Here is a 22981-nt window from a genome sequence, read left to right as displayed (position 1 = left end):
GTGTGTGTGTGTGTGTGTGTGTGTGTGTTCTCGTCTCTGGGAGGGAGAGAGAGTCAAGAAGACATAGGAATGATTAGTATCATACAGATTCAAGGCCCATTAATGGCTGAAAGCTTTACTTCTTGTAATACGAACCAATACTGATACTGATACCAATACCACAAATAATAGTGATACTAATATGAATTCTACTTATAATATTATTAACCGTTTCTGTGAAAAACTGATACTTGCTCTCTGCAACCCAAGGATTCAGAAAAAAGGAACAAAGAAGGAGCTCAATATTTTGGAATTTCTCCCCCACAAAATTTGTTGTACGTTTTTAATTACTACAACATTGTATTCAGATAAGAGGCCGAATGTGGATTGTATAAGCAGAAAACAACACAACTTGAATTATACTGACTCCAAACCCTGACTGAACAGTCCTAACCTAAACCTTACACAGCAAAATGGGATCATTGAATGGTTTGACCCACATATTCACTGTATACCTGCCTGATTATTTCATATATGGAACATTCACATGTATGATCAATGTGATGAAGTTAACATCTTGGGTAACTGTCAACACAAGGGAAATTGCTCCTTTTCTGTCTGACTTACAAAACACAAAACCTCAGATAAAAGCAGTGTTGTTGAATTTCAGATATACCACAGATAAGTACATTTGTGCAACACAACTATTTATATGCCTTTAAAATATAATAATACCAATCATTTTTGCTGCTGCTACTTCTACTACTACTTCAGCTTCTACTTCTAATAATAGCAACATTAATAATACTTAATATTGATATAAATAATCATAATAATGATAGGTTTAAATAGTGTCAGTGTTGTAACAAGACATTAAAAAGACAATGTTTATCAGAATGTAATTTCCTCAGTCCAGCTCATGGGTTCTGAGTACAGTTTTCAGTGTAGTTTTTCCACTGAGATAATCAATACATGAAGGGTCCAGTCCCGGCCATGCTTTAACAGGTGTTAGTAAAATGTTGCAACTACAGTACATCATGTTGTTTTATGCAGACTGAAGCTTGTTGGCAGCTTGGGTGGGCTCATGCTGCTGCACAGTGAGATGGGATATGACAAATGTCATCTTTGATTGTTACTTGTATATCAATAACTGGCCCACAAAACCAGAGTGACACGCTCTGTCATATTTTCTCTGGTTTGAAGGGGCTCAAATTGCTGGATGCTAAAATGATGAAACGACAGAGGTCCATCTGTGAAGAAAATCTAAATCAATGAGTTATCTGAATACTATGGGAACTAGTGACATGGTGTAGACAGAAAACAGCAGTGGCCCCAGTATGGAATCATGGAGAACTCCACTGATCTAAAGTAACTTGATGAACTTGAATCCCCAATAAGGACAAAAGTATACTGCGCTACACTATTAGCAATAAGGGTTCCAAAAGTGTTCTTCCTGGTGGACTTTGGTTCTCCCGAACATTGAAGAAGGATCTATTTTTCAAGGGTTCTTTGTAAGACAAAGGGTCAGGAACCATTTTTGTTCAAAGAACCCTTTTTGTAAGGAAATAGTTCTTTAAGGATTGTTAAAAGAATAGGTGTTGGATAAGAAACTGTCTAACCTTTATAAAAGGTACCATCAATTAAAACGGTTTCTATATGGGGACAAGCCAAAGAACCCTGTATGGTTCTAGTAAGCACTTTGATTTCTGAGAGTGTACATCTTAAGAAATTCAATAAAAATGAAATGGCCAAATGCAGCAATGGCAGCAGGGTTGCCCGTACATTACGTTTGTTTATACATTTTGATTACTGTAAACTTAATTCACAGTTTATTACTGTTTTAATTCCCTGTGGTAGACTAAAACAGTGTACACTACTGTATTTATGAGGCTTGAGGTCACATAACATTTCATAATGGGGCTCTTAATACCATAACATTAACATAAAGACTATGTGTTCTATCTGAGGTGGATCCAGCTTGCACTGTGATTGGCTAACATCTGTAAACCATCCCTTGTGACAAAGAAACCTTGAATTGATAATTTCACATCAACCTCGGCTGAACATTAGAACATAAACCTTTGAATGCCTCTCTCATATTTACAATGTAATCTCAACAGGAAGAGATCTATTCAGTATGGAAAGGAAGCATGATTACAAAACTTATCAAATCTTTCAAATGCATCACATAGTAGGTAGGCCTATACTTTAAGAACTGGCAGATATAAAACTAAACAAATGTATTAACTGTAAATTAAGCCTATGCACAAAGTGCATGACTACAGAACTGGGGGCGTGCAGCATACATTCACTGCACTCCCTCTCTCCTGCAACCATCCATCTAAGAGTATCTTGTATACAGAGAGATTACAGCAGAGTACATCTCTATGCTGGGAGACATATCTCACCTTCTGAGTGCCTGTGTGTGTGTGAGTGTGTGTGTGTGTGTGTGTGTGTTCCAATAATCTCTCTCTTCTGGCTGTCACCGCCTGTCAGCCGGCTGGCATGCTGTGATACACGGACTGCTCCTTTATCTCTTGCATCACCGTCACCGTCACTGTTATGATTTCTGCCGGTGTGCGTTTGTGTGTGTGTCTGATATTGCATAACTCAGAAGTGATAGATCACCCACTTAGCTGCAGTAGTGAAATATGTGAGAGGTAGATTTCTATCAATATGGGCACCAAGAGGAAACTTTACCTTCATGCACACAGACACACACACAGCATCAGGTCTTGACGCACTGCTAGACATTTGCAACCTGCAAGTACATGTGAAGAAGAACTCCTAATGGTAGGTCTGATGTTGCATGGGTCAACATGATTTGATTTAAAAATGATGCCAAAGGACAACAAAATGGCTGCTGTGGCATAGTGACCAAAAGAAGGAGGTCACAAGCAGCGGAAATTAGTTTTCACCATTGTATAGCTGGGTTCAACCTTGGGCAAGCCCAACCGAGAGAACCCCTGGGTAGACCCAGAACTCGCAGGAAGGACTACATATCCCATCTGGCCCTGGGAACGCCTTGAGATCCCCTGGAAAAGCCGGAAAGCACAGCTAGGTAGAGAGACGTCTGGGATACCATACTTGGTCGGCTACCTCGTCAACCCGAGTCAGGATAAGCGGAAGACAATGGCTGGATGGATGGAACAAAATGGTTATTTTTGCACAAGGGACTTCATCAGAAGAAAAACTTTTTTCATATTGATTGTATATTATATTATTGAAAATGTCTGTCTTTCATAACTTACCACAACATTGCTTATGAGGAAAAATTGATAATTAAACCATATGAAAACCATCATACAAAGTTTTCTTAACCTCCGATTCTAATTGACTCTTCATATCTCTAAATGAATTCTCCTATTCTAATTAAGTCCCCTCCACTCAAACATGTGCTTTGCGTATTGCTGCCTGACGGTGATGTTTGAGCTTCGCTGAACGTTTGTTTCCACATTCATCTGCTGGAGTGAGGACGTTTCTCAGTGGTCATTTAAAATCTGAGTTTAAGAAACAGGAATGCACCAGCAGGATTTGTGACGTCACTACTGTTATGGAAGTGTGTGACTTACGCAAGTGAGTTGCGGAAACTTGACATCTCCATGTCAAATACACTGAGAAGGGACTTTACGGTGAACTAGGTGACGCCTTGTGTCCAGTAATTACATTTTTAAAAGTGTTTGAGGGTTGTGAATTTTTAAATGATGAGAAAAGAGAGCATGATATTACATACAATATAACAATACAATTAAAAAAATGACTAGATCTATGTTACATATGTTGTTGACTTTTGTACTAACAGTATCCAAAAATGTTCCATCAAAGTTCAAAATCGGAGAAATCCCCAATTTTATTCATGGTAATGGGACGTTAGATATTGGTCTGCTTTTAATTGCGTCACATCAGTTTTACCTGTAGCTTTGCCCGTGTCTGCTAAAACTTCCAGGGCAGATGATGCATGAAGGAAAGAGACACTGCTAGCCAGTTAGCCAGTTAGCTAGTCGGCTGTTTGTTCCTTCTGCTGTTTGTATCGGTAACTCAAAATGGATCTCGATTATTTATTAATATTTGCTTCATTACGTAGAAAAACTGTGATACATCACTTCATCCTCGAACATGACTTGTATCTGAGTCATGCCATGTAGACTTTCATCAGCAATGATTGTTTTGATTGAGAGTCCCCTAGTAGACAAAGTTAATAATTGTACGTTCAAATTGAAGTTTTATTGAGTAACTTTATTGGAGTATGTCTGGAGGCACATCTGTCCCTACATTTATACAATCAAACTACAATTAAATGTTCTATTAACCTAATGAAGATATGTTAAGAAGATATGTTGTCAATTACCTTGACTTTGGGGTAGATTCCTCCTCTGTTGTTGAACGGCTTTTCTCTATGCTGCCATCACTTGAACGAAATGTTTCTTTTCCAAAGTTCATGTAGGCCCTGCCGATGAATACAGTGATTAGCCATGATGACAAATGGCAGGATCTTAAAGGGATAGTTCATCCAACAATGAAAATTCACTCAGTATCTAATCACCCCTATGCCGATGGAGGGGTAGGTGAGTGTTTGAGTCCACAAAACCCTTTTGGAGTTTCAGGGGTAAACTTTGTTAGAGCAGAATCCAATACAATTGAAGTGAATGGTGAGTCCTTCTTCAGACATAATACAACAACGAGTATGGAGGCATGTTGTGTTTTTTCTGTTGTTTTATTTATTTTGTTTTGTGGACTCAAATACTTCACCTATTTTCCTTTTTCCATATAATTACACCAGGTACAATACCAAGAGAGGAGGGACTGTCCAAACAGTGCACATATGAATGTGTATAAAGATGAATGATGCACCTTCACCTTCACCTTCACCTGCTCACTCCTGCTGTACAAAAAATATGCCAAAATATGCCATACATGGATGCTGCAATTTTGCGTTTGTGACATCATCATTTGGAGCCAGAGTCTGTGGAGTAGTGATCATAGAGTGGAACCGCGGTATCAAGGTGCTGCACCTGTCTGACCACTTGTGAGATCTTTTCCGCTGACAATCATGACGTGGCACAACATTACAAATCATATCACATGAACACTTGAACATACTTCAATGTGATATATATATACATATGTACACAAATGCAAAGCAAATATCGGATTTCAAAATTCACCAATGTTGAATCTGAGATGACACTACTAATCCTGTACATGTGTTTATATGTATGATATTTATATTTCATATTTTTGTGATGTATTTTGTAATTTTGTTTAAATTTTATTTCTATACTGATGTGGACCTTCGCAGGTGAAATAAAGCTTAACTGAAGTTAACTTGTATTTCATGTCTCACCTTAACAAGAGAGAGTTCAAAGAGGAGGATGCTCTGGTAGCATCACAGGGAAACTTTGCCAACAGCAGTAGAACCAATTGTTGCGTATTGAATTGTGTTTGTCGCCATATTTCCAGCCACTATGGTGACATGATGTACTTGGATCAGATGTGTGATATCTGACATCACAGCACATGTTTCCAAGGCCCTGACCTTTGACCTTGTGTAGCCTATAATCATGATGATTGAGAAACAGAAGGATACAGGTCACAGCATCAGGAGAACATCTGCACCATCATTTCTGCCATGCTCTGTTTATTCAGTTGTGTTTGTAAATAATGTGTTTGTTAGCATCCAGTAAGCTAAGTTATCATCTGCTCTGAGACGTATGATCAATGCTCCAGCCTCTGAGGGCCCCATCAATACACACACACACAAACACACACACACGCATGCAGTGCTGTATATTGAGTTGTCAGGTGGGAGCCATGGAGGATACACACCAAACAGATATCAGTGTGTGCGTGTTGATGCACCCCTGCAGTCTCCGAGGTCAATAAAGAGCCATTCCACTGGATTTACTGTTATTTACCAAGGGACCAACAGAGACAATTGTCAGTCAATCCAACTACACCAATTAACAGCCAGTAAACAGACTGCTGAGTGGTCAGCTCACACCACAACACTAACCAGCAGCAGCGGCTTTAGAGCTAAACTGTACTGTTTGAGAAAAGAAACAATAAAGCCATGACAAAAAAATACGTGGTTAATATTTGGCATTTACCCCTTTCATTACATTTATCAATAGTGTGCCATTCATTTCTATGATTGAATGAGATCTTTGTTCAACAGAATCAATTATAATCAAGGGTTGGGATGATTTAAATAAAATGAATTCATGAACCAAGGTCTTCGTCACTATTCATGTTTATTGTTTTGACCTGAGGAAATTGGATGGAAAATGTTTACATCTAGTATTTTATAGAAACAATAAATTAGCCCATGCAACACAATCATTCCAGTCTCCACGACACAAGGGGCAGTGTTACTGTGTTTGTGTTACAAATGTTTTCTTGAGTCTGATGCATGTACACTGTGTCTCAGGGTCCTTCTTAACCATCTCATTGTAGTAGAACAACTTTGTAGACTTTTATACTTTTCAGCCATGTGTAAATATGAACCCCCAATTTACAAATCTGTGTGAACACATTTTTACCCCCATCCCCAATTTGTAGCTGAGCAATGTGGTGAGAAAATAGAGAAGATCTTGAATATTCTTTGTGGATTTTGAGGTCTTGTGGTCTTCATACAAGCACACAAGTAAACACACACACACACACACACACACACACACACACACACACACACACACACACACACACACACACACACACACACACACACACACACACACACACACACACACACACACACAGAGGTAGGAGGAAGACAACACATTTTTTTTCCCCATGTTTACACCCACAGCCCCTTATGACCTTCTGGTCTATTGAATGTGAGCACACGTGTTAGTCCATGGTTTCATACCTTTAGACTTCTCCACTCTGGCTGTCTGTGGAATGCAGCTCCAAGCCGATCGGTTCCTGTGAAATAAGTAACCAACTCATAAACATATTTTCCTTCTTCTTTTTTAACGATTCAGTAATATTCCAAAACTAGTTTTTAACTAACTTTGAACCAACAGGAGGAAAAGGTGCATTTATTGGGGAGTACTTGCAGAAGAATCTTTATTTCTTTATTTGGTTCTCCAGTGAGTATTTCTGGCATCAGGATGGTGTGTGTGTGTGTGTGTGTGTGGTATTAACTCAAAATAAACTATGGTGTGTATACACTGTAGTGTCTATGGTAATGAAGGAACATGACTCCCAGAGGTACAGTGTGGTTCATTGATGTGTTTTAATAGTTTTTGGAAAATATTGCTCTCTGGCTCAGAGGAATAAGATATAACAGACTTTGGATACAGAGACAAACAGGCCAATGCTCTGGATCTTCTAGAAAAGAAATAGAGAATGGACTCCAGTTCTCACAATGTTCCCTGCATAACCTTTTAAATTTCAACACTAAACTGATTCGCCTTTTACCCACAGTTCCACACAAAAATACGAAGGGCTGTCTGTTGGCTGGAGGGAGTTGTTGTCCTGCGTGGCCCTTCTCCTCTGCCGTAGCCCGGGTGTAAATGTGTTGTGCAGATAAGAGCGGCAGAGCTGACAGCAGCTTATCAGAGATGGCTGATAGTAGCGAGCCAGCTCCTCCAGCTCTGATTTCCCTCCTCCGCTCTGCGCTGCTCTTGTCCTATTATCATCCCGTGCTCACAGGAGTATGACACCCCAACCTTTGACCTCTGTTTGAACATGTGTTTGGTTATTATTTATTTTACAGCTTCATATTGCCCCCAAGCAGTGGCTGCAGCCGCAGCATAAAGATGCATCAAGCTCCAGTTCTTCTGATGGCCACTAGATGCTGTCGTCAAAAAATCTTTCACTGGGCTGAAATGAACGGGAAAATCTGTACGGAATTATTTCTAAACCACTTGTGTCTCCTTGCATGACATGTTTTCAGTTGTGACTGTTGCTATGAGAATGTTGTGATTCACCAAAGCTTACTGGGAAACACTTGATTACTTTTGGTTTCAAATTCCGGTTTGGCCAGGGTCTTTCAGTTTGGGTTTAGCATTTTCTCCATGTGTCTGTGTGGGTTTTCTCCCGGTACTCCAGCTTCCTCTCACAGTCCAAACACATGCAGATCGGGGTTAGGTAAACTGGAGACGCTAAACTGAGCGTAGGTGTGAATGGCTGTTTGTCTCTGTTTGTCGGCCCTGTGGTACGCAGGTGAACTGCCTCTCGCATAATGTCAGCTCTGATATTGAAGTGCTTTTGATAATAGATGGATGAATAGTCAAATACACATGATAAACTTAACAGCATTATAGTTACAAAGTGAGAGTCAATGCACATTCAGTATCTGAGGGAAGTGAGTGATGAAGTGATCTGCTGTAAGCTGTTACTAATAACAAACCCATCAGTCTAATCAAAAATGTTTCTCATATTAGGAGATGAGCATCTGTGATGGTTTAGCTGGCGATGTTTAGTGCTAGTAGGCCTCCGTGAATAATGATAATCAGACTGAGTGTCATATGTCATAAGCTTCTTCATGTCTGTAAATTATTGTCATAAAACCAGCTCATAGGTGCCTCACAACCTAACGGAACTGGTTTATGTAGCTTTATACTTATCTGATGTGTCAGCTTTTAGAGTGGTTAACATAACTGTCAGTAGTCCTGAATGTCTGAGGAAGCTGTTAATGGTTTGAGTCATGTGTTGTTTACTGCTGAAGAGAAATAAATGTGGACTGGTGTCTCTTATCAGCTACATTTTTGAGTCAAGCTCATGAACCTGCTGGTATACGACCCTGGTTCACAGCCAGCGTTCTGGTAAGGTAACAATGTAAAACAGTCCATATGAAAACTGGAGATATTGAAACTGTAGGCTGAACGGACACAATGCTTTTTATTCTGAGCCAACCCTGTCTCCAACAAAATCCAGCTGCTCTCCAACATGCAAGTCTGGACATTCTCCTGAAATTTTCCAGAGTGGTTGTGTTTGAGAAATCAAATGTCTAAAGCAGTTGCTCCAGAAGTTTTCAGGAACTTGTCCTGCCAGCCACCTTATTCTAGAAATGTTATTATTGTTGCTAACATGACTCCGACAATCTCCTGCTGCATTCTTCAAATGTAAAAGACAAACTCTGGAAAAATCCCTGGACCTGGTTATCTGGACATTTTACAGAGTTCATGTCTGAAAACTGTTTTAAATTCACAGAACTGCTTTTGCACCAAAACTGTGGTGACAACCTGGCCGCTGGCTGGATTATGTCCCATATGAATGGGGTGGTACATGTATAAATGGTAGGATGGTGGCTGTCTGTATTCACTGTGTCTTTATGTTCATAAGGCCAAACATTTGGGTAAAGTTTGGTAGAGACCATATTTTTGGGTAAAAGCATATAAAATATCGCAAAAACAGTTTTTACACAGTAGATAGGCGGAAAAGTTGTTGTATTGATATTAGGTAATGTGACAGCAAAATGGAAATAGATTCAGGGAATTAATTATGATGTATAGAAGTCACACGACTTAGGCTAAATGTTAGACAGGTTTTCTCCCTGTCATTATGTGCAGAACAATGAGAAGACTGCAATGATCCTTGAATTAATACAAGAAACAAACAATGTGTTTTCTGCCATCAAGCTTTCCATCATGTAGTAAAAAAAACAAATGGAATGGAAAAATATTGTAAGACATGAAACTCCTGTTGGATAAATAATCGACTTTAGTGAAGTTGAATTCAATTAAGTGAAAAACCAAAAAGGAACAGTTTAGAGGATCTACCTGTCCACTTAGCCTTCTTTACATTATGACAGACTGTAACAGATACAACACAAACAACATCACTGACCAAACTGAATGCAGTTTAATTTCACGTTTAGATTTATTCATTCGAATGTGATCTTATGCAGTAAAAACACCATGAAGAAAAGAAGTTGTCTCTTTGCCGCATTGACAGCTTCTCTTTCTCTTTCGTCTGAGATGTGTGTGCATGGACGTTATTTATAACAGTTAATAGATGCTTTTATGTGTCTGCATCTGTGGCTCAGGTTTCAGAGCTGAAGTAAGATTGGAGGCAGTCTGGATGCACAACCCCTCTTTCTTCCACTCTTTCATCATCTCTCTTTCACTCTCCCTCCTATATCATCTTTCATGATTTTCAGAAAGCCCCTCATATCACACCCACACACACACACACACACAGACACACACACACACACACACACACACACACACACACACACACACACACACACACACACACACACACACACGCACAGACACTTTTCCTGGAATACTGGAGCGTAGGTTCCTGGTTCTGGAGTCATCTGACCCGTCTGGACTGTGAGACAGACAGTGAAAGCAGAAGGAAGAAAACATTCAGCCCGGTCATGTTGGCACGTTTCTACAAAGCAATGTGTTCATTCCATACAGATGTAAATAGTTATTGCTTATATTACTGCTTTGATCAAGGACTGTGATCCATCCTGGAAGGACATGACAAATATGTTTCTAAGTCAAAAACAGTAAGAGATAGTCTTGGTATGTTGTGGGTCTTCGCTGATACTTAAATTCCACTGCTGACTTGAGACAAGACAGATGACCCCACATGAGGTGCAAAGGTCAGTCTGTGAAGAAGAAGAGACCCTGCAAACCAGCAGCATGTTAGGAAGTTGTGATATTCTTGAGGCATTTGGTAAAAACAATATAATAAAATGATTTAAAAGGGATAGTTCACCAAAAAAAGGAAAATTCACTCATTATCTACTCACCACTATGCCGATGGAGGGGTGGGTGCAGTGTTTGAGTCTACAAGACACTTCTGGAGTCTCAGGGGTAAACAGTGTTGCAGCCAAATCCTATACAATTGAAATAAATGGTGACCACTTCTTCAAACGTAAAAAAACAACGGTGTGTGCGAACGTGGCTCAAAGTCTGACGTGGCTATTTAACCTAAAACAGACATTTAACCTAAAAACAAGGTGTAAATGAAGCTGTTTTGAGTTGAATTTGAATGTTGGAGCTTGCAGACACTTGGATGACACCACAGGAGAAGTATGGAGTATGGAGGCATGTTATGTTTTTTTTCTGTTGTTTTTTTTACTTTTGAAGAAGTGGTCCGCAGTTACTTCAATTGTATTGGATTTGGCTGCAACACTGTTTACCTCTGAGACTCCAAAAGGGTTTTGTTGACTCGAACACTTCACCCACCCAAATTTTTGGGTGAACTATCCCTTTAAATAGTCGGGATCTAAATTTGTTGTTGTTTTGTTCCTAACACTACAACACTGCAGTCAGTAGATATGAACATGGCAAATATTTGAATGATTATTTTGCCATTTGAAGGAAAACTAACAAACCTTCCCCTCAGTTGAAGCCTCACATCTGCATATTTGTCTTTGTTTCATACGTATACTGAAACTTTTTGAATTTGATCGAGCAAAACAAACACTCCTTTAGAAAGTATTATGGGATTATTTCACTATTATCTGGTGCTTTTAGACTAAATTGTTAATAAAGCAACAACAACAAAAAACAACCATTATTTGCAGCTGAGGTAAAGCTGAGCCCTGCACCCTGCAGCTCAGCTTCCCTCCAGAGCCAGGTTCATTTTGAAAAGTATTCCATCTCTGCCTGCCTCATTTGCATATTCAGATCTGATAACAATTTGGGAATACTCGCAATAATAACATTTTCATGCAAAAGAGGTCATGGGAAGGGCAGTGTGGAATTTGAATCAACATCTGAATCAAACCATGTCCTTTCCCGGTCATGTGGTTCGTCTTTTGTGACAACCCGGTCACACCAGCATCAGCATGAAAACTGATGCACGTCTAATTCATAATGTTACGGTAAAGGTGCTTGGAGCGAAAAAAAGAGGTCAAACACAGACGTTGAAAGTTTAATGCTGCTCCCTCACTGCGAGGGACAGCTAGCCACTCAACAGAACCACGCCTGTTTGCTGTCCTGGCTCCAAATGGTGGAACGAGCTCCCCATTGACATCAGGACAGCAGAAAGTCTACACATCTTCAGCTGCAGACTAAAGACACATCTCTTCCGACTACACCTTGGTTAAGAAGATGATGTCCAATAACCATCATCAACTCTGGTGTTTATATTAAATAAATAAAGTTTAGTTGCACTTATATATTGCACTAACATGTAGCACTTGTGGTTTGGCTTTATTGAAGACTAATTGTACTTACATGATTCTTGCTGTTCTGGGTTTGTACCCTCATGGTTGAATGCACTTATTGTGAGTCGCTTTGGATATAAACACCAGCTAAATGATATGTCATGTAATGCAATTTATTATGGACATTTGATAAAATAAATAAAAAAGGATTTTGCTTTCCATTATCACTTTATAACTTCACATTATCAAGTATAATGAAATGGAATATTATATATATGTTTTCTTATATTTGCTCCATTTTAAGGATTTTTTAAATAATACGTCAAGAGCAAGTTAATGGATACATTTTAATACAATTTAATAGGAGCAAGTTATGAGTACCATAATGAAAGTTTAACATATATTCCCTTTAATTTTCTCAAGATTTCTACATTAAAATCTAGAACAGTTAGAACCCCTTACTGCAATTTGTCTACAAAGTTAAAGCATAATGTTTGTTTTGTTGCTGCCACTCTTAATGGCGAGACGAATTACAGAGCTTTTATATTATAGTCATGTAGAAAATGTGTGAACTTGGGTTAAGATTGTGTTGATGCATAACAGAGCACTGAAATAGTCGACATGCAATGTTTCAAAAGATAACAGCAGTTCAGTAAATCATTCAAACACATGTGAACAGTAATAAAGTAAATTCTGTTTCATTTTATAAAAAAAACATTGACCATAAAATCTTCATTGCAGATAAACAAGGTAGGATGGACACAAAGTTTTCTAACTTCACCCTGAACCACAGACTGTTTATAAAAAGCTCTGCACAAAATGTCCAGCACACAAACAATAATAAGTGACAGTATATTGCAGAACTGTTTGAGGAGGACTCACTTAACAGCTGAGTTTACAAAGGGAACTGTAGTGTTAGTGTGATTACAGATGAAGTTAGTGATAACAGATATATAGATGAACAGATAGTGTTTTAATGCCAAAATGACGTTTGTCTCACTTGCATGTTGTTCTGTTCTGAATAAAGATAAAATAGTGATTAAAACAGCTACATGTTAACCAGCAAGAATTCAGAAAGCACTGCTGTGATGAAATCCTTCTAATCTCATCTGACAAACTCCCATCAGAGGTCTCTGTACAAATAAAGTATCCAGACACAGATTACATATTATTATCTGGTGCAAATGAGAAACAGTATAATACCTGTGCTAAAGGACAACTGAATTACTGCATGAATTTACAAAGTGACAGTTCTGACCATTTGACCTCTCTCACTCTCGTCCACTCTCCTGTAGTATCTCCACCACCCTGACAGCCACGTGGGTGTCATTTAATCTTCTTCTTGTCCCAGTCTGTTTCTGCAGACTTCCTGCCCACTCGCTCTCCTTCTCCACCCTTTCAGCCCCTCACTGATCATTAACCTCAGTCCTTGTTGCACGCCCACGCTGCTTGTTCTGATTGCGGATGACGGTACGTCTGCTGCCAGGCCCTTTACACGGTGTCCTGAGGGGAGAAATGGATGATGGGTTCATTGGAGGCAGTTGAAATGAGGTGGGGGCTAACGAACGGCAAAGAGTCCCAACTGTGAAACACTTCATGAGCTACATGTAATAGAAAGAAAGAAAGAAAGAAAGAAAGAAAGAAAGAAAGAAAGAAAGAAAGAAAGAAAGAAAGAAAGAAATCTGCATAGTGGTACAAGGAAAAAAATTCTTCCAAAAAGTAAAATTAAACAAAAAGCTATGCTGTTTGTAAAGAGTTCAATCATGTTGCAGGCCTTTGTTTTACACACACATTCACACACACACACACACACACACACACACACACACACACACACACACACACACACACACACACACACACACACACACACACACACACACACACACACACACACACACACACACACGAACACACACAGAAAGTACATTGTGTTGTTGTCAAGGCGTTCCCTGCTTCCTGTCCTGCCGGACCGGCAGGGTTTGGTCGACCAGAAGGCCTCCTGTCTGCTTTAACCTCATTTCTATAACAGATCAGCTCATTCATTCAATTAGCAAACACACGCACGCACTCGCACGTGCACGCCCGGCAGATCCGAAATCTATGGCCTCGCAATCCAATTGTTGAAAAGTAAACTGATTCCCAAAAGTCCCTGCGATCTAGCTCTCTGTATCGCTCTGCACGATCAATGGAAACCTTTTGATCCATAGAAGGATTTCCTGCCTTCTGAAAGGAGAAGGCACCACGAAGAGATAAAGTCAAATCAATAATTTTGAAAGTGTCGATCGGTGTTAGTAAAAGAGGGGATGGAGAAAAGGGGAAGTTCTGAGCTGATGGGGAAACGGTTGCGAGGCACAAACAGACAAGGATCTTTAAAAGAGACCGAAGGCAGGTTTGTTCACCATTCTTGGAAGTAAAAAAAGAAATAGCTCATATCTAGGAATTCAGGAGGACGTCCACAATGAGCGAGAGACAGAAACCTTGAGATTAGTTAAATCCATGGATCTGGGACAGATAATGAAGGTGAACTGTAACATTACTGCCAAAGTTTGTTGTAAACATCCATCTCAGTTTGCAGACACACGTTGTTCATCGACGTTGATACTTGCTCTATTTTTGCATAGCAGTTTTCATGGCGTTAATAACCAACGTTTCTGGTGTGGTCAGTTTCGTATCCAAATTAAGTATTTTAATACCTTTGTTCTATTTTTGTTTATGGTGGCTTTACAATACTATTATTGTTCTCTACACATTAAATGACAGCAATGCAACGTTTTGCCAACGACATACAACTGTTTGTACAGATCTGAGTCGCGAATGAAAACCTCTCTTTGGGCTTTTCTGAGCGGACAGGTCGCAGTAAGTTTCCAAGACTTTGCTCTCTTTAGATAGACGACTCCCTCAGAGCTGAAAGACTGAAATGCCGTCCTACTTGTTACATTTTGCATCCATCGTTTCAAAGATGGCGCTTCATCTGAAATCTAGAGCATATTTTGAGTGACGTGTAGGAGAAGATACAACGTATGTGTCTGGAAAAATTCAGCAGCAGTGACAATGCTTCTTTTTCTTGCCCCAAGAACCCAGACGTAGTAAAGCAGAATGATCCTTGAATAAATAACACTGTCACTTGAACAGTGATGTTATAGCTGCAGGACTTTGAGGAATGTGGGGTGACTGAGGCTGACTGCTCTGTGGCAGCAGCACTGAGTGTACTGGTGATAAGGAGTCCCAGTGATAGGACTGACCACGGCACCAATGTACAGTACATTGGTTTATGTTGTGCCGTGTTATTTGTGGGAGCATGTTGCAGGGGGGAGGACTGGGAGCAGCAGGCCGCCTCACAGCCCCTCTTTTATTCTCTGCCTCTCTCTTTGCTCTGACAGATCCGTGCTGATATCAGATTGATGGGCCGATTTGATTGAAGTCTCTTTGTCGCGCTAATGTCACGGCGAGTGATGGATGAGGCGCGTGCGCCAATACAAACGCCAGTGTGCGCGCAAACTCCGCTCTCCTGAATCGAAAGGTTTCCAGCCTCCTGTGTCCTCCAATCACACACACACACACACACACACACACACACACACACACACACACACACACACACACACACACACACACACACACCAACAAACACGCACACACACAAACCGGCTGACAACTTTTGGCCTACGGTCACCACAGTGGACGCACATTAAGCCACGTGACGCGCGACAGAGGTACGAGGAGAAGAGAGGAAGAGGAGGAGATTGACGGAGAAGGAAGGAGCGAGTCTTCGGGTTGAGGAAGACAGAATGGAGGGACACAGTGTGTAACCTGTGTGGAGGTGAAGAGGTAACCTGACTCTTCCCTGTCCTCTCGCGTAATTTTCCGCTGTCACCGATGACCCGTCGGAGACGCAGTGTGAGTGGAGCTGGTGACAGGCCTTCCATCACAGCGGAGCTGTTAGTGCAGCCGCCACTTTCTTTTCCTCCACACTGGAACTTCTGCTCTTTCTTTTCTTTACTTCTTTCATTTGGCTGACATTTTTTATATTCGCGGATTTTTTTCATTTCCCCCCCTCACAAAAAGCCAGCTTTGTTTTCTTCTGGAGGTTTAGTTTGAGATGTTTCCATGATTTACTTTCGTTCTGCCGTATGACTCCACATCCTACTATCTGTTCTATTTTACATCTTTGACTCAAATTACTTTATTGATGGGATTTTTCGATTTTTGATGTTATTCTTACAAAGTTCTACAAACTTGGTCTCTGGGTTCCTGCTTCTCTGACTCCTCTCAGTCCCACTGGGCCTCTGTCTGCATGGACAACATGAACTCGTTTGTGGAATACTCCTTTTGTAACAGACCGGGCCCCGGCGCCTACTCTGCGCCCAAACCTGCGCACCACCACCACCACCACCATCTGCATCACCTTCACCATCCCCTGGACCAGACCCAGAGCTTCCCGGTGACCTCCGGCGCCTTCCACGCGGGCCCCGCCGCCTCCTCGTCTGCAGTTAATGGAACGAGAGGGGACAGCACGACTTACACCGGGGACGGACGGCTGTACGCGGGCACCGGAGCCGGCAGCGGCGTTGAAGGAGTCCATGCGGCCACAGGGTCGACCCATCAGCATCCTCATCATCATCATCATGAACAGCATCAGCAGACGCACAGCGGCTACCACCATCACCTGCACCAAACTCAAAGCTTGCAGAGCGGAATACTGCATCCCTACAACAACGGGAATAACGCTAACACCGGGGCCTACGCGGGTCAGGTGTGTTCCACAAACTCGGAGTATATTTCCGCGACGGGCCCAGCCAACACCGCTCCCCCTCAGTATTTCATGGAGGAGTCTGTGGCCTCCACCTACTATCATCAATCAACCTTCCCCAGCTCGGCCTCCACCGTCGGTCCCAGCTACGGGGCCCTGGCAGGGGCCTACTGCGGGCCTCAGGGCGCTCTGGCAGGGCCACAGTTCCAGCAGCAGCTCGGCGGGGGTCTGGATGCAGCCAGCTACATGGGGCTTCCTCACGGGGGAGGTCACGGGGAGCTGCCGGTCTCTCAGGACCGGGACAGGGGGGACGAGGAGGGCCAGCAGGCCGGGCAGGGACAGACCTTCGACTGGATGAAGGTGAAGAGGAACCCGCCTAAAACAGGTAGGAGAGGACCGGTGCTTCTCTCAGATTATATTCAAATCATTATCATGTCGAGCATGATCGATCACTCTTTTGATATCATGTGTGAGGTTTCCAGCAGAAGAGGATGTGGCCTCTTATACATTTATCATCGTGGCTGACATGACATTGTTTTTAGGAAGGGCCGAGTGTTTATAAATAGATCAGACGAAAAAAGAAAACGCCTATAGTCAGCAACACGAAATGAAACTGAATTTTATTAAAAAGCAACTTAACGATATTTCATTTTTCTTGCAGTCCTTTGCTGTAAAATATCTCTGTTTTCTAAATTATTAGTTTTTACTTTCATACAGCTCTTTTTCTTCTTTTCATTTGTCGTAGCCATTTCATCAAGTATTAACACAGGTTACTGTAAACACACCCAACACACACATTTGTTTCATCTAATCTATGTTTTTTTTAAATATATTTTAATCATCAATGACAACATATAAATTACATTTTTAACTCTAAAGAAGAGGGAGAAAAAGACGTAGGCCTTTAATTAATTTTAAAATCACACGTCCTCAACACAAACTGGCTGATCAACCGTCATCAGGTATAACATGGTTTTATTAGGACATAGTTTTAACGAAAATACAATTTAGAGACTATTTCAAATATATTTTCAACTGAAGTACAGGTTACTCTAACGCCTGTAGGTTATAAAACTGTAACTGCTGTTTCGTCAAGTAAAAATCCACTTTTATAATAAGGACATTTCATTTTTTAATGAGATAAAATTAAGGCATATGGCTCAGTGAGTGTGGTGTGAGCAGGTCTACCTCAGTCAACTCTATCCTCCCTGATATGTTTTATTTTTCCTCCTCACTCTCTCTTTGTGTCTCTCTCTCTCTTTTTTTAAATGGATATAACAGACGGGTTAGTTTGCCCTGGGAAATCTGTCCTGGTCTGTTATCTTTTAACCCCCCTCGCCACATACACGAGTTCGCGCGCGCGCACACACACACACACACACACACACACACACACACACACACACACACATACACACACACACACACACATACACACACACACACACACACACTCGCACTCTCTCTCTCTCTCTGTCTCTCTTTCCCTTATTCCCATTGTGTGACGTGTTCGTCTGCAGATAGCTGTGGAGCAGATAACGCAACACATGTTGTTCCAGCTTGGTTTTAGCGCTAAAGGCACCAAACTGTTAAGATTCATAAATTAGTATTAATAACTGGACACCAGCGATCAAACGGCAAATAAAAATCAATCTATTTTTATTCGTGTAGCCCATATTCACAAATTTGCCTCGTAGGGCTTAAACTTGGCGCGACATCCTTTGTCCTTAACTCTCCACAACACTGAGGGAAAACTACAAACAGAAAAAAACTGAAAACCCCCATAGAAACCTCAGAGGAATGACATGTGAGGGATCCCTCTCCAGGACGGAGAGAAGTGCAATAGATGCCACGTGTAACACAGCACCTCAACAAAATATACATATTTACATGTATAAGAACGTGTATCAATGTTTAGAGTATTTGTAGAAATAGAAAATGTCTGGAAGCAGCGGGGATAATTGTATTGACGGAAGTATAACCAGTAAAATATGTGGGCAGGTATATTGTATATTTTAGTGATCTAGATTTAATCATAATCCATAATCCAAAAGAAAGAGACTTCTACTCAAGGAACGGTCTATTTCCTGCAGGGTACCGTGTCGAAACGAGGGCACGTGTTCGGACACACATTTATATAACACATGTATCATTTATTTGTCACTTGTACAAACAGACGCACATTAATAACAGTGTCCCCCCCCTTTCTCTCTCTCTCCCTTAGTTAAAGTGGCGGACTTCGGCCTTGCGGGCGTGCACAACAACGCCATGCGCACCAACTTCAGCACGCGGCAGCTGACCGAGCTGGAGAAGGAGTTCCACTTCAGCAAGTACCTGACGCGCGCACGCCGCGTGGAGATCGCGGCCACGCTGGAGCTGAACGAGACGCAGGTGAAGATCTGGTTCCAGAACCGGCGCATGAAGCAGAAGAAGCGCGAGCGGGAGGGCGCGTCCGCCACGGCCCACTCCTCCTCCTCCGGTACCGGCGGAGGCTTCAACAAGGACCTGGAGGACACCGACCAATCCTCCGCGTCCACGTCTCCAGGCGCGTCCCCGAGCCCGGAGACGTAGTCGGAGAGAGTGCGATTGTGACTGTTGACCTACATACAGCCTTATTCTACTGAGCCATCCACTGTCTAATACATTCGTTCTGATGTGCTAATACCAGAGGAGTAATAATCAGCGTCCATCATCCACTTGAGCTTAGTGAATGATGTCCTACATGTCCCACAATTCATTTTGGCATCTCTACTTCTTCACCTGGACTTTTTATAGGCCTTAGTTTTACACATAGAGAAGATGTTTCCATGCTGGAGGACTGATACCTCATGTACTCTTGATCAAACTATTTGTTCTGGACTATTGCTGAGCGCCCCCCCCCCCCCCCCCCCCCCCACACACACACACACAGTGAACTTTTAGGAGTATGTGCTGTGTCATGAATAACTGTGACCTATAACCAACACAAGTCAGAGTGTGCTCCATGCAGGTGATGCTAAATAACTATAACCAACTCCACGGAGGTCATGACCTCTGCTGTCGGGTGTTATGAAGGTTCTGCTGTTTATCCAGAACCAAACTCTGAGGTTACTGCATGTTTGGATTGACACACCTTTTATATTCCAGTTTCAATTCATTCCTGAATTGGGATTTCAGGGGCTATTTAAAGAGTAAACTGGTGAAATAGGCTCCAGATGTTACTGGTGTGCAGGGTACAGACGGATCCCCTGATGATGGGAAGATGCACTTTGGCATGTCTGAATTACAGAGCCAACCTGCTGGTACTGGGGTTTTAAGGTAGATAGCATGTTACCTTTTTTTTTTTGTTGAGTTTTTCATTCAAATTATTCATTTAAACATGAAGTTACCAGCAACATGGAATTTATGGTTAGAGATACAGGGAGCCTCTGATGGCAAAAATACACGTTTGTGTTCTATCTGGTTGTTCTGCAATTGTTTTCTTAAAAACGTTTATGAATATTATTATATATTTTTTATTTTTGAATGTTTCAAGTGTTCTGTGTGTATGTTTCAGTCCACACAGCTATGGCCTTTGCACTATGTGACTACAGGGTAACATTTCAGATGGAGACAGGGTGGTCAGGGGGAATAAGCTCAATGGAATATTCCGTTCCCTTTAGTTTCTACGGATGATGACACAAAGGCTGCGATGCCTTTACAGACACTCAGGGCTTTATTTGGGATGTGAGTAAGTGTGATGGTGTGTGTGAATGTGTGGAAGTGGAGGGGGGGAGGGTCCATGATTAAATAAAACTACTGACAAGGCCCATCAGATACAAATGTCTCCTTGCTGAGGAGGGAACGTGGGCAATTTCTATTTTTACTACTTGCCCTTTCTCCCATGAGAGTAAATTATTGGATCCATTTTATGTTGTTGATTGTAGAATATGGGAAACGGTGTCGATTTGAATGGGGTGTTTTCCCCTGGGGGAATTTAGTCTTGTTACTGCTGAGGGCCGTGATACTTTGAACCTGACAAAATCACAATAAAGTAATGTTTTTTACTCTTAAACCGAGTCGGACTTCTGCAAATCCAACAAAAGTAAGTGCAGTTAACAGAGGTGTCAGAACAATTTATTTCAGAGAAACAGCGAGGTGAACGACATGTTATCTTCTACAGGATAAATGTTCTAAACATCATTTCGGAGCACATTTCTTCATATGTGTAATGTTGTCAGGTGAAATGTTGGCGCGCACACTGTGAACTGCTGTGACTGGCATCTCTTTAAAAGACTGTTGTTTAAAGGAGGGCACACTGACTGAATGTTAGTAGCTCTGCTGCCTTAGAAACTCCCAATCATGAAGTCTGTCTGTGTTTTGATACTGCGAGCTACCTCAAGTAAAGATTATTCTGTCAATTCTGCTCAGATGTCCTGTTTTTTTTCTCTATTCAAACTGACCAGCAACTGTTTACTATATTATCAGTTTATCATGTGAATAATTCAATAGATGATGCACGCTTAAATGTGTTCTTCAGCTGTAAATTAAGTTATTTGACTGCTGTTTGATAAAATACACAACTGCTGGTTTTAAAATTACATTTATTACCAAATCTGTGAAAAATCTATGGTTTGAATACGGCTCATAACACCAACCAGTGTTTTGAACCGACTTGAATCTTGCAGGGCCAATGTTTACCTCATGGCATTTATACACATTTGAAAAGGTTAACACCCTGTAATCAAAGGTGGGTGCCCCCCCCCACCAGCAACTGCTCCTGAGATCAGGAAGGCTGCATTCAGAGACGTGGCCCATCCTCTCCTGCTCCTTGTCTCTCTCTCCCACATTGTTTGAAATGCTGGCTAAGACAGCCGCCTTCCTGTATGAACAGTTCACACAGGTTGGGACCACTGTGGCCTTGGAGGTCAGGAAACTCCAGAAGCAAGACCCCTCTACTACATATAACAACTCTGTAGAAAAGTGTGTGTGCTGCTGCTGAAGTCGCAGCTCATAGCTGCACAATGTAGATAACAAAGCTTTAGCAAGTTAAATAGTGTCTGGTATGTGTGTGTTGGGGGTGGGCTGGTGTGGGGCCTCCCACCACTGCGTTTTCAAGGCATTTTGGAATTTCCAGGCTGAAACACTTCACCATGAACCTGGGGGTGAAGTTCCACTTAATTTGACGAAATATAACTTCATGCCTCACGTATACGTTAACGTTGCTGCCCTTATATGAAGGAAGTATGAAAGCGGTTCAGAATAACAACAACAGCTTGGAACTCTGAGATACTGAAGGTTATGATTGTTGCACTCAGGGAAGGTTAGCAGCATTGGAAAATGTGGACCCCAGAACTCCAGAGGCCCCAAAAGCTGGTCTGTTAGATAATATGTGGTAATGTGATTAATTGAAAAGTATAAACATGCAGCACTAAAGCACATAGTTAAAAGTGAGTCTTGCTTTATTACCTGATATGGAGACCCTGTTGAGAAGGTGGGACCCAGTTTAGGTCTGTTCATGTGTCAAATTCCCGAAATTAATTTGTGTGTAATTTATAATATGCACAACTTGGGCCCTTTTGCTGAAATGGCCGACCAGAGTAAAGGAACCATCAGGAGGTTAATGTGGTCACAGCCGAGAGATCAGAGGAGAGGGGGTTATGAAATATTAAAGAAGTAATTTAAATTCATATTTTTACCATCATCAAATTCCATGAAAAGAGTCAAATAGTAATAAACCATGTTGGTGCTGGATGACATTTTACACTGTTGTTCAATTTGAATCATTTAAACATGTAGCTTCCTGCTTTTAAACCACATAACCAAGTTTGAGTGATGTTACAATGAGTCAATTTTCTCTGAGTGAACCTTTAATTATCATGTAATTTTGATTGCACAATATATTTGAGAGGTGTTTTGAAGGATTTGAATCTTCAGGAGGAGTCAGTGGGTTTGGGGCTGAGTTTCACACAAATGGCGGAGAAGTTCGTATGAAGGCTTGACATTCCTCTATCCAGAACCATGTTGCATGTAGAAAAAAATAGGAAAAAGCTGGAATGGTGACACAGCACAGTACACAGACTTAGAGGAGGAGGGAACCCGAATCAAAGAGTCGGACTATGATGCAGAAATGTGCACCTCACTCCCTCAAGAGGTGGAGGCAGCAGATGAAGGTGAAAGAGGGAGAGAGGAAATGATCAAGGATATGA

General features: G+C 41.4%; 2 protein-coding genes across 13 annotated transcripts in view; both read left to right on the top strand.

Moving 5' to 3' along the window:
• hoxb3a (homeobox B3a) overlaps window positions 1-5637 on the top strand; it is a 103922-nt gene extending 98285 nt beyond the window's left edge. For all 12 annotated transcript variants that reach the window (XR_004614773.1, XR_004614774.1, XR_004614780.1 and 9 more), the window contains one exon: window positions 5626-5637. The gene's annotated coding sequence lies outside the window, so the exon portion shown is untranslated. The remainder of the gene's footprint in view (window positions 1-5625) is intronic.
• A 10721-nt stretch (window positions 5638-16358) lies between these two features.
• hoxb1a (homeobox B1a) lies at window positions 16359-19585 on the top strand. Its single transcript, XM_034594345.1, has 2 exons — window positions 16359-17199; window positions 19039-19585. Exons 1-2 carry the CDS (start codon window positions 16359-16361, stop codon window positions 19383-19385), a joined length of 1188 nt encoding a protein of 395 aa, XP_034450236.1. The 3' UTR covers window positions 19386-19585.
• Window positions 19586-22981: the final 3396 nt, after the last annotated feature.

This window comes from Hippoglossus hippoglossus, chromosome 8 (genome assembly GCF_009819705.1).
Source record: "Hippoglossus hippoglossus isolate fHipHip1 chromosome 8, fHipHip1.pri, whole genome shotgun sequence".
Lineage (NCBI taxonomy): Eukaryota > Metazoa > Chordata > Actinopteri > Pleuronectiformes > Pleuronectidae > Hippoglossus > Hippoglossus hippoglossus.
This window is presented reverse-complemented; position numbering and strand designations above follow the sequence as displayed.

What these genes read in the sequence shown, in the direction of transcription:
- hoxb1a (XM_034594345.1), top strand. Translation starts at nt 16,359, where the DNA reads ATGGACAACATGAACTCGTTTGTGGAATACTCCTTTTGTAACAGACCG. An exon ending in GAGGAACCCGCCTAAAACAG is followed by an intron (nt 17,200 to 19,038) that starts GTAGGAGAGGAC and finishes TCTCTCCCTTAG; the next exon opens with TTAAAGTGGCGGACTTCGGC.